This window comes from Durio zibethinus, chromosome 2, assembly GCF_047325235.1.
Source record: "Durio zibethinus cultivar Kanyao isolate XHJ-2024 chromosome 2, ASM4732523v1, whole genome shotgun sequence".
Lineage (NCBI taxonomy): Eukaryota > Viridiplantae > Streptophyta > Magnoliopsida > Malvales > Malvaceae > Durio > Durio zibethinus.
The window spans coordinates 34,320,647-34,333,999 of record NC_143163.1 but is presented as its reverse complement, the minus strand read 5'-3'; the positions used below and the strand labels follow the sequence as shown (position 1 = coordinate 34,333,999).

At 33.2% G+C, this 13,353-nt stretch overlaps 2 protein-coding genes across 13 annotated transcripts; one reads left to right on the top strand and one right to left on the bottom strand.

Moving 5' to 3' along the window:
• Positions 1 to 1,697: 1,697 nt before the first annotated feature.
• LOC149520149 (uncharacterized) lies at positions 1,698 to 2,786 on the bottom strand. Its single transcript, XM_089753447.1, has 5 exons — positions 2,745 to 2,786; positions 2,417 to 2,667; positions 2,201 to 2,292; positions 1,871 to 2,086; positions 1,698 to 1,765 (listed from the first exon to the last, which is right to left on the bottom strand). The coding sequence occupies exons 1-5, from the start codon at positions 2,784 to 2,786 to the stop codon at positions 1,698 to 1,700; spliced, it is 669 nt and encodes a 222-aa protein (XP_089609573.1).
• Positions 2,787 to 3,394: 608 nt separating this feature from the next.
• LOC111317957 (serine/threonine protein phosphatase 2A 57 kDa regulatory subunit B' theta isoform-like) lies at positions 3,395 to 8,829 on the top strand. Of its 12 annotated transcripts, XR_016332671.1 has the most exons (6): positions 3,395 to 3,595; positions 3,840 to 3,868; positions 3,942 to 5,463; positions 7,125 to 7,479; positions 8,077 to 8,295; positions 8,386 to 8,829. XR_016332671.1 is itself a non-coding variant. In XM_089752802.1 (4 exons), exons 2-4 carry the CDS (start codon positions 4,270 to 4,272, stop codon positions 8,388 to 8,390), a joined length of 1,554 nt encoding a protein of 517 aa, XP_089608928.1. In that variant the 5' UTR covers positions 3,396 to 3,595; positions 3,840 to 4,269; the 3' UTR covers positions 8,391 to 8,829. The 12 variants fall into 12 exon arrangements, 5 of the variants coding, with proteins under 5 accessions (XP_089608928.1, XP_022776239.2, XP_022776238.2 ...); XR_016332669.1 differs by lacking the exon at positions 3,840 to 3,868; XR_016332666.1 differs by having other exon boundaries at positions 3,840 to 5,463.
• Positions 8,830 to 13,353: the final 4,524 nt, after the last annotated feature.

Here is a 13,353-nt window from a genome sequence, read left to right as displayed (position 1 = left end):
TATTTAGTGATGATTTTGTTTAAATCATCTGGGAAGTCGATATGGTCAGTTGGTGGATCAAGTATAATGAGGGGTTGAAAGAAATGTCCATCAGATATTCTATCAAATTCTCATATTTGATAAGGTTGGTAAAATCTTTCTTTTTGAAAGGTACCCAAAAGACTATATATAGTAAAATGGATGTAATAAAAATGTTTTGACCATTTTATATACCCGTAGAAATGATGCTTAATAAAAGCAGGAAAATCTTTTAAAAGATGAAAAGAAAAGTAAAATCTTTCTCTTTGAAAGGTATCAAAAAGACGGTATATAGTAAAATGGATGTAATAAAAATGTTTTGACCATTTTATACACCTGTAGAAATGATGCTTAATAAAAGCAAAAATATTTTTTAAAAGATGAAAAGAAAAGTTTTGAACGGTAATTTATCTGACTAAACCAAGTTCAATGCTTTTTACATTAAAGGTTTTGTGATCAAGTCGAAATTTAATTTTTGGTATAAATTCACTAAGTGTTGTATTATACATGTATATAGAAGTATAATAATCAAAAATATTTTCTACCAACAATTTTTTTGTTGACTGTAAAATAAAAGAATTAATTTGCTGGAACAATTCCTTGGTTAGGAATATTGCAGCTTTTTCAAAAAGAAGTATTTTTTTAAGCTTGTTTAGCTTAGAAGAATTATAGCTTTCTTTTTCGAAATATTCACATAAATTCAAGAAATTATTTATCTCTTGAATACTGTACTGATTTTCTTCCAAAGCAAAGAAATCAATATCTTACTGTTTTAGCAGATTAGTTGATAGAAGGCTTTGGAAAGCTATTTCTTCAAAACTCTGAAATTTTTTAGCCTGGTTGACTAAGAATTCAGCTAATTGGTCATCTCTTTTCTAAAACTAGATTTATTTTTTGAGAGATGAGATTTCCAAATATTGTTTAACAAATTGTAGACTTGTAATTCAAGTCTAAGGTTGTAAAAATATTTGATCTCTGGGTTAGAGAGTTTTGTTCTTTCAAGCAGTTATTCTATTGAAGAAATGATTTGGGAATAATTCATAGGTGTCCATTCATTTGGATCTTGAGCGAATTGAGAGAATTCTAGTTGAATCCTCATAAAAAGAGGTTTATAAGGTGACTGTTGGTAGAGATATAATCTTCGGTTAAGATTATTGTAAAAACTAAATCCTGGGTTAGGATTTGTAGAGAAAACATGATGTTTTGAAGAAGAAGAAGATGATAATTTTTTACCTGTTTTCTTCTTAATGGTTTGCCATTCTCTTGTATCATGAATAGGTTGTTTTTCTCGATCCATGTGGTCGGCTCAGATAGTCTGCAAGGAGATTTTTATCTCCGTTGATGAATTCTACCTAAAAATGATATTGACAAAGAAAATTGTACCACATAATTCTCCTGAGATTATCAGAGAGCTTTTTGTTTTGGAGAAAGTTTCTTACTGTTTGGTTATTTGTTCGAATAACAAAGATTTCAAGGACTAAATAGATATGAAATTGTTGTACACCATTTTTTATAGCTAACAGTTCTTTTTCAAATATAATATAATTTATTTCATTTGGTTTAAATTTACTGAAATTATTGCCATAAATCAATTCATCTTTTTGATGAAAATTTTTTGCTTTAAGGATACATCCCCAATGTTCATCATTGACATTTGTCTCTAAAATCAATAGGTCACCTTATTTAGGCAAATAGACTTTAGGGATAGAGGTTAGCTTTGATTTGATCTGTTTGACAATATCAGAATCTGTTGTGGTTCAGATAAAATCATTGTCTTTACGTAATTTACCCAAAAGATAACTTTCTTTTTTAGAAAGGTTTTTGAAAAATTACCTTTCATAATTAAGTATACCTAATAGTTGTTGTAGCTGTTTGATATTATCCAGTTGTTCTGGAAACTCCTTGATCTTTGAGATAATGTGATCCTGCAATGTTAGTCCATTTGTAGATAAGTTGAGGCCAAGAAATTCTATTTCAGTTTTTTCAAGTTCTACCTCTTTGGGACTCAAAATAATACCATGTAAAATAAATTCTTGAGCAATAATATTCAGGTGTTTCTTGTGCTTATCTAAAGTATTAGAAAATACTAAAATATCATCAATATAAACACAGCAAAATTTTTTATGTTTACAAAAAATATTATCTATCCAACTCTAAAAAATTTGAGAGGCGTTGCATAGACCGAAAGGTATAACAGTCCATTGGTAGTGGCATGTTGGTGCATTAAAAGCAGTTAAGGGTTTGGATAAATTTGTAAGCATGATTTGCCAAAAGCTAGATTTACATTCAAACTTAGAAAAATATTTAGCATTTTTAGCTAAATTTATCAAAACATTTTTTCAAGGAATAAAATGCCATAAAAAACAAGATTTTAATTTAATTTCTTATAATTGATAACCATTGGGGTTTCCCTCGTTTAATCTCAGAATGGTTTCTTACCATAAATGCTAGACTGAAATGAGGGCTGATAGTTGGTTCTATTAGACCTTTGTCAAGCAATTCTGAAATTTGAATTTCGAATTCATCTATATCCTGCTTAGTATAAATCATGGGTTTTGCTCTGATAATCTCTTTTGGATCATGAAGAGTAAGTTTACAGTATCTTGGACTTTGCTTCGAAAGCTTCAATGGTTGTTCATTGAAGTTTTTCTACAAAATCCTATAAAGACAATGTCTTTCATTGATAGCTTTAATTTCAGAAATATGGGTTATTTCTGGATGAAAACCATTATCACAAACAAGTTTAAGCTTGGATAATAAAGGAACATCTATTGATTTTTTATCAATAATAAAAGAAAGATGATCTGTTAAAATAAAAAATGATAAATACTTATGAATAAAATTATTTCATAGTAAGATGTTTCCATGCATGTTAAGAAAACATAATATTTTAAGAATTATAAACTTAATATCATTTAAGGAAACATAAACATTTTTAGCTTTTAGGTTAGCAATGATTTTCTTACTATCAATTACTATTATTATTATAGGATGTTTCATATTTTATCATAGGGTTAAAGGCAAATCATTAGATCGATAGCTAGAGATTATTGTTTTTATGTCAATCAAAATATTTAAACTATATAATTTATAGTTTTGAAAATAAAAATAACTTTATACATAAATATAATATCGAATCTTTTTTACAAATAAAATTGTTTTAGGTGCAGATATGCAAAAATTATTTATAAAATAAAATATTTTAATTTTTTTATTTTTAGTATTTCTGAAAAGAAAGTGTGAAGTTAACATAAAATTGATAGAATAATAATAGGAGTTGTTATTATCTGTACTTTACTGAAAAAGATTATCTTCTGTAAATATAAAAATTTTACCAGTATTATCTGTAGGATGCATACTGTTTGCTCGTCTTAGGGTCCTGTTTTAGATTTAACTTTTGACTATGAAGGAAGAAGTCCCAGACAAGAGTAGAAAAATTGAAAAACACAGAGATTGACTAGTTATCAAGGAAGAATAACCAACATCACGAGAAAATTAATAAAGAAAAAAAATTTATCATAGTCAACAAAGAACAACGAGCAAACCAAGATGGAAAAATTTTCAAATTCTTTACTCTGTAAGTTGTTGCAGCAGCCCTCTTCCTTTTTTTAATTAATTTTTAACTCTGGAGTTTATTGCATCTGTTTTTTTTCTTTAATTAATAAAAGAGAAGAAAATAAACTTACCGAATTGCTTAGAGAGCCTCGATTGTTTCAATTCATCTTTTGGATAAATTGGAATCTGGAAAGTGCTGAAATTTTACTTAATTTCTTCTTTTTCTTTTCCTTTTTTCTTTTCTACTTTCTTTGGTGGAAGAACAGAGAAGCTGGTGCTGATCTTTTTGTTTTGAGTAAGTTTGTACTTCTGGGTTTTGCTTTTTTAAGCCTGAAAGTTTGAATCTTTGCAATTGTGCACTGTTGTAGAGAAAAGGGTTGGGCTGAATTTCAGACAAGGCGCTTGAAGCTGAAGAAGGGTTTCTGTTTTGAGTTGAGATTAGAAAAATATGGAATTTTGACTAGTTCTTTTATTTTATTAGTTTGAATTTCGTGTTTCTTACGGTAGGGGATTTTGGTTCCCATGCGGGCACAAATTATTTGGTTTTTATAGCAAGTTATTTTGAGTTGGGGTTTTCTTTGTAGATGATATAGAATGTGGGTTTTGGTGTTTGATGGATTCTGATTAGTTATTAGAATTTTGGCGGTTCCGAGTAATTTGTTGGAATCAGAATTTTGGCATTAAGGGGGGTGAATCATGCTCAAACAGATTCTAAGTAAGCTTCCTCGGAAGTCGTCCAAGACAGCTGATACTCGTGAACATGGTGTAAACCATACTACTTATTCTAGTGTTTCTGCTGGCTTGAGGAGCAGTGATTTAGGAACGGGCAAGTCGGGAAATTTGAGTGTTTCATCTTTTCCAGTACCTAATTCTATGGTGGATGTTGGATGGAAAGTTGCAAATTTGAAGCCCAATGGGAACCATGTGTTCTCTGCTTATGAAGCATTGCCTGCTTTCAAAGATGTTCCAGCTTTGGAGAAGCAGAACTTATTCATAAAAAAGCTTAACTTGTGCTGTGTTGTATTTGATTTCACCGAACCCACCAAGCTCAAAGAAAAGGAGATCAAGCGACAGACATTGTTAGAGCTCGTGGAATATGTGACTTCTGCAAGTGGGAAATTTTCTGATGGTGCTCTGCAAGAAATTGTTAAAATGATATCTGCAAACTTATTTAGGAGCCTTAGTCCTCAACCACGTGAGAATAAAGTTGTAGAAGGCCTTGATTTGGAAGAGGAGGAACCTACAATGGATCCAGCTTGGCTGCACTTGCAAATTGTGTATGAGTTTCTTTTGAGGTTTGTAGCCTCACCTGAGACTGATGCAAAATTGTCCAAAAGATATGTTGATCAATCCTTCATCATCAAGTTGCTTGACTTATTTGATTCTGAAGATCCTAGAGAAAGGGAATATTTGAAAACAATTCTTCATCGAATCTATGGCAAATTCATGGTGCATCGACCGTTCATTAGGAAAGCTATAAACAACATTTTTTTCCGCTTTATTTTTGAGACTGAGAAACATAATGGGATTGCTGAACTTGTAGAAATTTTGGGCAGTATTGTTAATGGGTTTGCACTGCCACTGAAAGAAGAACATAAAGTGTTCCTTGTTTGGGCGCTAATTCCCTTGCATAAACCAAAATGCTTAGCAATGTATCATCAGCAGTTATCTTACTGCATTACGCAGTTTGTGGAGAAAGACTGCAAGCTTGCTGATACTGTCATTAGGGGGTTATTAAAGTTCTGGCCCATTACAAATAGTTCAAAGGAAGTCATGTTCCTAAATGAATTGGAGGAAGTTTTAGAAGCAACTCAGCCAACAGAATTCCAGTGCTGCATGGTGCCTTTGTTTCGCCAAATTGCTCATTGTTTGAACAGTCTGCACTTTCAGGTGAGAAATTTTTGAAAGTTGTGTTATGGTTTGCCGTAATTTCTTAGTCTATTTAGATGCAAGACACATTTTTTAAACATCTTTCAGTTCGATGTTGATGATATTTTAAATCTGTTTATTTCATATCTTGGACTTGGAGACCTTATTGTCTTTACTTAACATTGAATGCATCATATATGCCATAATGTGGATTCATTTTTCTATGTAAATTTGTGACTTTCATTAGACGTTTTTTTTCTGATTATTTTATCCTTTGCTGCCACTTCTTTTACAACCCTGTCCTCCTTAATGTCTCTCGTATCTGTCCTCCCATATTGCAAAATTTTCTAGGATTGTTTGAACTCATCAATTTGTACCATGTAAGACTCTTTGTTTATAATTTTCTTCCACTTTTACACTATTTTTCTTGGGCTCTAAAAGGAAAATGCTACTTTTTACATTACACTATTTAAAAATGAGGAGAGGTGTTGAATGGACCGAGGGCCAACTATAGATATATTAGCAATTTAAATGCCAAAATACAATAATTTAAAGAGAAAGGAAGGGTACCATAATATCTTCTTTTCAATCGGTGATCCAAATTCAAGTCTAGTGCCTACTAAATTTTTAATATGGATCAACTTGGGTGTCATTACCATTTGCTTGAAATGCCGTCATATTTTCATAGAATGTGTAACACAAGGATAAGTAAAGTAAATTTTAAGGGATAATATGTGGTGATTGATTGTGTGATCAGTTCAATAAGTGGTTTGAATTTGACCAATGATGTGAGAACAGCTCAAAGTTGACTATATATAATAGAGTTATAGGTTACAAAGTTAAGCATTATTCAATGTTCATTCCATTTTGCATGTTTAGTGCCATTCCCATTGGTGTCGAGTTTTGACAGAGTACCTGAGTGCAGACTCAAAAATGCTTGAGTGATTTCCAGAAATTTGGGGTTAGCTATTGTCAAGCTAGCCCTATGAAATGTTATTTTCAATTGTATTTTCATGATGTTCCATTGATGAAATTAACAAATAAGTGTAGTGGCATGAACAGGACTGGTAGTTTGGCTCAGGATTCTAAATAGTTGCTCCACAATATTACAAGTTTTATGGATTTTAAAATGGTTTTGAAAGAAAAATCTTTTGCTAATTTGCATTCATTTTCATATCTGCTGTTTCTGTTTTTGAGTGCTTTAGTGTTTAATAGTCATATTGGCAAGTTGGAATAGCTCAGGAAGGTCAAATATCTATAACTAAAACACCTTTTTTCTTTTGTAATTGAAAATTATTTTGTAGTTAGGCATAATTGTTGGTCCTACTCATATTTTAATGTTTATTGCTGCAATAAAGGGAGGGTGAAGCATTAGATCTACTGATATCTTATTATGGTTATTTATGTGGCACCTTTTCTTCCTTAAAAAAAAAAGAAAAACTCATCTCTTTGGTTAATCATGGCTTTGGATTCCTTAAATTTCCAATTTCAGTGATGCTGATTTTGGCAATCTCGAATATACTAGTGTATCCATATTATATCACCTACATTTTTCCTCTATATGGTTGAAGTTTGAGCTTGAATCTTGAATCTTGTATTAAGCTGAGCTTCCTTAAATATGCAATTCCCTGATCCTTGAATGTCATATGCAACTGTTTATTTTTTCTTTTCTTGCTTCTTAGGTAGCTGAGCGAGCCTTGTTTTTGTGGAATAACGATCACATTGAGAACTTAATTATTCAAAACCGCAAGGTTATATTGCCCATTATTTTACCTGCCTTGGAGAAAAATGCTAGAAATCACTGGAATCAGGCTGTACATAGCTTGACTTTAAATGTGCGCAAAATCTTCTATGATCTTGATCCAGAGCTGTTCAAGGAATGCTTGCTTAAGTTTGAGGAAGACGAATCAAAGGAAAATGAGATTGAAGTGAGACGTGAAACTACATGGAAGCGCTTGGAAGAACTTGCTGAAAAGAAAGCTTCTGGTAGCGAAGCAGTGCTCATTCCCCACAAAGCAAACGCTAATGGTTCATCAGGTTAGAGATAGAGAGAGATTTATTGGTAGTTTAAGAGTATCAGATTTTCTATTGGGATGAAGTGATAGCCTTTTCTGGGTGGTGGAATATTGTCAATTTCTTGCCTATTATAAAGATCTGAGATTGCTGTATGGTACGTTCCATCCGATTACCAAAGGCTAATAAACATTTTTTTGCTAAATTAATCTATATATTCTTGAACTTGTCCTATTCATATACTTCTTCTTGGTTAGCATCAAATTACATATCCATGAACACTCACTCAATGGTGAAGGGAGCAAAATAAATAAAAAAAAAAAAGTAGTGGTGATAGTCTGTATTCATCGTTAATTACTTATATTGTTTTCTTCTCGAGTTTCCTTATCCACATGTACTAAAGAACATTGTGTTAAGCTTAGTAAAAGAAAGGAAAAAAAAAAAAAAAACAACTCTGGGCAATGATTTAGAGCTGCTTAAAAGTGTATGTTTAGCACTTTGCATTTGAATTTACTTGATTGATTATGTTATCATGACTCATGAGCATAAGTTGGAAGCATCGTAGCTCAGTTTAGAGAAAGCTGTGTGACTACTTACCACTGGCCAGTTGACAACTGACAGGTTTATGCTTGAACAAGTCAAAATGCAACTGCTCCATTTTGCTTCCTGTATTGGGTTTTTGACATCTTTAGGCAGCTGCAAGTGCTAGTGCTGCTACTGCTATTACTACTACACAAAAGGGTTAGCTGATTATTGCAAATCATTAAAGCAGCGATCTCCATCTTTGCATGAAAAATTTTCGTATGGCATTCCCCAGGGAATTTTTAGAATAGCAACCAGGTTTTTTTTTTTTTTTTTTAATGACTCCTTGCAAATTGCTGTATGGACTGAAAAAATGGTGGTAAGAGTTATTAATTCCTCAATCCGCAGCCTGATAACGTCAGATTTACACAACAATCAATTTTAGTATACATCACTTGCCTCCGGGCCCCTGGTTCTGCTCGACCCTAGTTGGGCCTCTTCCACCAGCAGTCGATAAAACTTTACAAGTGCGTGGAGTGAACGCTCCAATTACTCCTGCTGACCTGACACACACCGCGTCAACCCCACCTGGGCGGGAATAATCTCTCCCTATCACCAGGCAGCAGATTGAGGGCTCTATTCATGCTTTTATTGTTTGCTTGTGGAAGATAAATTCATTGGAACACACATATATATATATATATATATATATAAATATTTTATTTTATTCGGTGTTTTTTGTAAATATTTTATTTTATTCGGTATTTTTTATTAATCGAGACTAAATTTGGTGTAAGAATTTTTATTTTAGATTTTTTTATTTTTATATTTATTATATATATATTTTTTTTATGGTCTATTGTTTAATTTTTTTTTCTCCATTATCTTATTAATTTAAAAAAAAAAAAAGCTAAAAAAATAAAATTAAAATTGATACTAATCTCTAATTAAAATTGAATTAAAATTCTATCATCATGAATTTGTATATTAACAATGAATACATAGAAATAAGGGGGCCACAAGAAAAGAAAGATCACAGTCATGGTTGCCACGCCATTTTTTTATTCTTCCTTCATCTTCGTCTTTTACAAAAAGAAAGATCACCTGTACAACCTCAAAAGATTCAATCACCGCCACAATCGCTTTGCTCTGCGCTTAATAGTGGCCTTTATTGGGAATTACTATAAGCCTAACTCTCGCCTTGCAACTCCCTGGTGCTTGTTAGGTGCAAACTCCATCAATTAGCCTGTGTAACATTGGAACATCAATCAAAGAGAGAGAGAGGTCTTTTCACCCTAGATTTTAGCACTTGATTTTGGCAATCGACTGTGACGAATCGAACCTTGCTGTGGAACTCAATCCAGTTGTCTTTCTTTATGCTTTAGGAAGGTAGCTTTCTTCATTCGCCCTAGTTCGAGATTGTGGATCGGAAGCAGCAACCTTTTGGTTCAGACTTTACTACAGATTAAGTTGGATGCCTTCCTTCCTTGTTGAGAGACAGAACTCAAGACTGATGAGAAGATGGAGTTAGATCCGGACATAGCCGTTAGATCTACGATTGGTGGCATAATTTTTTTTTTAAGCTAGGTTGAGTTTTCGGCTTTTATCGATTCGTAGATCGAAGATTTTCGAGTATGAATTCCTAAATCATTTGGTTGTTCGACTTGCCTTTTTTCTGGATGCCCCATGAAAGAGGATTCGAGCCAACAAATATACATTACAATATACATCCCTTCTACTTCAATTAAAAGAAGAACAAGCTAAACTTTTGAAGAGAATGGGAAGAGATAACATGCTAGTGCATCAGAACCTTTCTGTTGAACCTGCTCATCTGAATGGCCTTAGCATGGTCCCTGGCAACCAAGCTGATGAGAAAGGAGAGTAGATGGTGCACTTGATAGAAGGTCAAGGTTTGTATTCTGGGTCTAGTATGAGCCCTGTCCAACCATCTAAACCTCTAATTTCTTCTCAATCTTCGAATTATTCCCAGCCTTAGCAAAAGCTATTTTTTGGGATAGCATTGCATTCTTCAAAGCAACTCCAGTAGATGGCTTCCCATTCTGATAATAGTTCTCAAGGTCAGGTTTCCACAGTGCCTTTCGGTCATACACTGTCAGTTGTGTATCAAACCGTGCTGCCAGCAGCTATTTGTTCAAACCACTAGCATTTGTAGCAACAATCACAACCATACCAAAAGCAAGTTAATCAAAACCAACCTACCGTTCAAAGGATGCTTCAGCAGAATCAACAAGTGAATTCTGATCCTCCCAGCAAATCTCAAGCTGAGCCAGCTCAAGGTTACCGACAGCCCATGAACAATGCTTCACAGATGGGTACAACCACAGCCATGGTAATGCCTCAGGTTGGTATTTATTCAGTTAACGACACAGTACCGACCACCCTCACAACTGGAGAAACATAAAAAAATAGCAAAATCTCTAGATCTGGAAGCACGTTTTCCTTTTCTAACCATGCGAAGGTCGGGGCTGCATAGGCAGCATGGGAGGCAAGGAGGAGGAGAAAGACTAAAGGGAATTTATGCCAAGCTAGCGATTGTTGTTGTGGAACTTTTGAACTGTACACTTTCGCTTTTACTTTCGGCTACAATTGGTGGAAATCGTGAATCTCTCCAGCCTTCTGATCAATGTAGAAGAACTTTGAGAAAGTGCCAAGTCTGGTGGTTGCTGGAGGCCATCATCTGTTCCACGATCTGATTGGCCTTTTCTTTCAAGAAAAACTAATGGCTATCTTCGAGTTCGTTGTAATGGCAGTCTGAATCAGCAATGCAGTGCGATCTGTAATACGGTTCTTGCTGCACTTATGAATACGACACTCATACTACCTGAGTTGGATGCAAACTTTTTTGGCATGATGACAGCTATTGACCATGTCAAACCCCTACACTTGGGTTTTGTGTGCAATGACATTTGCAAATTAATACTTTTAAGCTCGAAAAGTTTTGGGCATTATGTACCTATATTATTCAGAATGGTTATGAGCTTCATCTAGAATGGAAACGTGAAAAGTTGTTTGACTTAGATGTTGCAACAATGCTCCAAAAGTTGGTGACAGAGGATGGAATTCTTGAAGTAATTGATGTATAAAAAAAACAGGCACGCAAAGGTCGACCTTTTGGTCTCAACACAATGAATCTTTTGAAAGTTACTTCAAGTGCATTAGACTTTGGACCTCAGACAGCAATGCAAATTGCTGAACGCTTATATACACAAGGTTTCATAAGCTATCCATGAATCGAAAGTACAGCATATCCTTCATCGTTTGACTTCAAAAGCACACTTAAGGTATTAGAAAATAATCCACTATGGAGTGACTATGTCTAAAGACTGCTTGCTGAAGGTTATCATAAACCACGCTCAGGAACAGATGCTGGTGATCATCCTCCTATAACTCAAATGCTACCGACGACTGAGGATATTCTTGGAAGCGATGCTTGGAGATTGTATCAGTACGTCTGTCAACCTTTTATAGGAACCGTAAAAAAAAATTTTTGAAAAAAAGTTGAAAGTATCAATTTTTTTTAAAAATAAATTTTTAAAAAAAGTTTTTATGAGGAAAAGTTGAAAGTATCAATTTTCCTAGAAATTAAAGTTTTCAAAAAATATTTTTGGGAAAAAGTTAAAGTATCAATTTTTCTTAAAAATAAATTTTCAAAAAAAGTTTTTTTGAGGGAAAGTTGAAAGTATCAATTTTTCTTAAAAATAAATTTTTAAAAAAAGCTTTGAGGAAAAGTTAAAAGTATCAATTTTTCTCGAAATTACATTATCAATTTTCTCGAAATTAAAGTTTTCAAAAAATATTTTTGGGGAAAAGTTGAAAGTATCAATTTTTTTAAAAAATAAATTTTCATAAAAAGCTTTGAGAAAAAGTTGAAAGTATCAATTTTCCTCGAAATTAAAGTTTTCAAAAAAATATTTTTGGGAAAAAGTTGAAAGTATCAATTTTTTTCGAAATTAAAGTTTTCTAAAAAAATATTTTGGGGAGAAGTTGAAAGTATCAATTTTCCCTGTACAAAAGTGGTCATTTTTTTTTTTATTTTTTTGGATTTTTTTTAATGTTAAATAATCCGATGATGGAGCCTCTGCAAGTGAAATAGTAGTTTTCTTGCATACTCTTGAGGTGAGGAGATTTTCTCAATTTTTTGCTAAAAGTATTAGAGTCAATTGAGAATAATTTTCAATAATTAATTACTTGATAGATTTTTAAGGCTTATTAGATAACACAAAATTATGCTGGTACTATCTTTTGATGGGCGTTGTGAGGGTGCTATAACTTTTTTCACACGTAATCGAACTTTCGAACCCTGTTCTGATTAGTAGACCCGAACCTATTCTTTTAAGGACTCTTAAACTTAGGTGTTTCTTGAAAAGATAGATTCCTTAGGTGGCCAATCTCACCTAGATAAAAAAAGATTGGTAGCGACTCCTTAAGTCCATGTGTAGCGATAGATCCCTGGATGTAGACATTATGAAAGCTTGGCAACTCCGTTGGGGACTCTGAGAGTCAGGCCAGCAAATAAATTTGTGTTATCCAAAAGCCCAATAAAATTGAACTTTTTTGTATAGATATTTTGTTCATTCATGTTTATTTACTTTATTAATTATGTCATTCATATGCATATGCATAACATAAGCTCTATACCCGAGCTCCGTCCCTCTAGGAGGGAGTAAAGTACCTATTGCTTTCGTGAGATTTAATGCCTCTGCAGTGGCTAGCAAAATACTCCCACTCAAATTAAACCTTTTTCGCTTGTAGCCTATAATGGGTGAGGATTAGGGTGCCTCACTAGTCTGTGATGGACAATGATGTAAGGAGTAATTTGGAAACTTTTAGACTTTAGTCTTGAACCATATATAGTGAACCTTAGAAGTGCCTAAACCTAAGATAGAGCCCTTTCTACCCAATGATAGGTATACCCTGAAACTAGGACACAAGAAAAATGTTTATCTAATCATTTTGATTGTCTGACTTTGTGCATCATTTTCATTATCATATGTAACATTATGCATCGACATTACTTTCATTTCATCTATGAAACTAACTATGTTATGTGTCTAATTTTATGTATCTGTATTATTTTCATAATCATGTTTTAACACAATCATTTGCATCCATTTCATATTATATTTAATCCATAAAAATGTACATTTCATTCGTGCATCAATGTATCATACATAAAGCATAGCATAGCATTTTTAATCATAATTGTGATGCTAAAGGTTCAAGGATAGCTCCACCAAGTAACCCCACTCACCAATACAATACAAGAGCTCAAGCCAGACTAATGGAACAAGAAAATTTCAATCGTCTTGAGAGAATAGAGAAAGCTCAGAAGAAGTTAGAAGGGGAATTGAATAA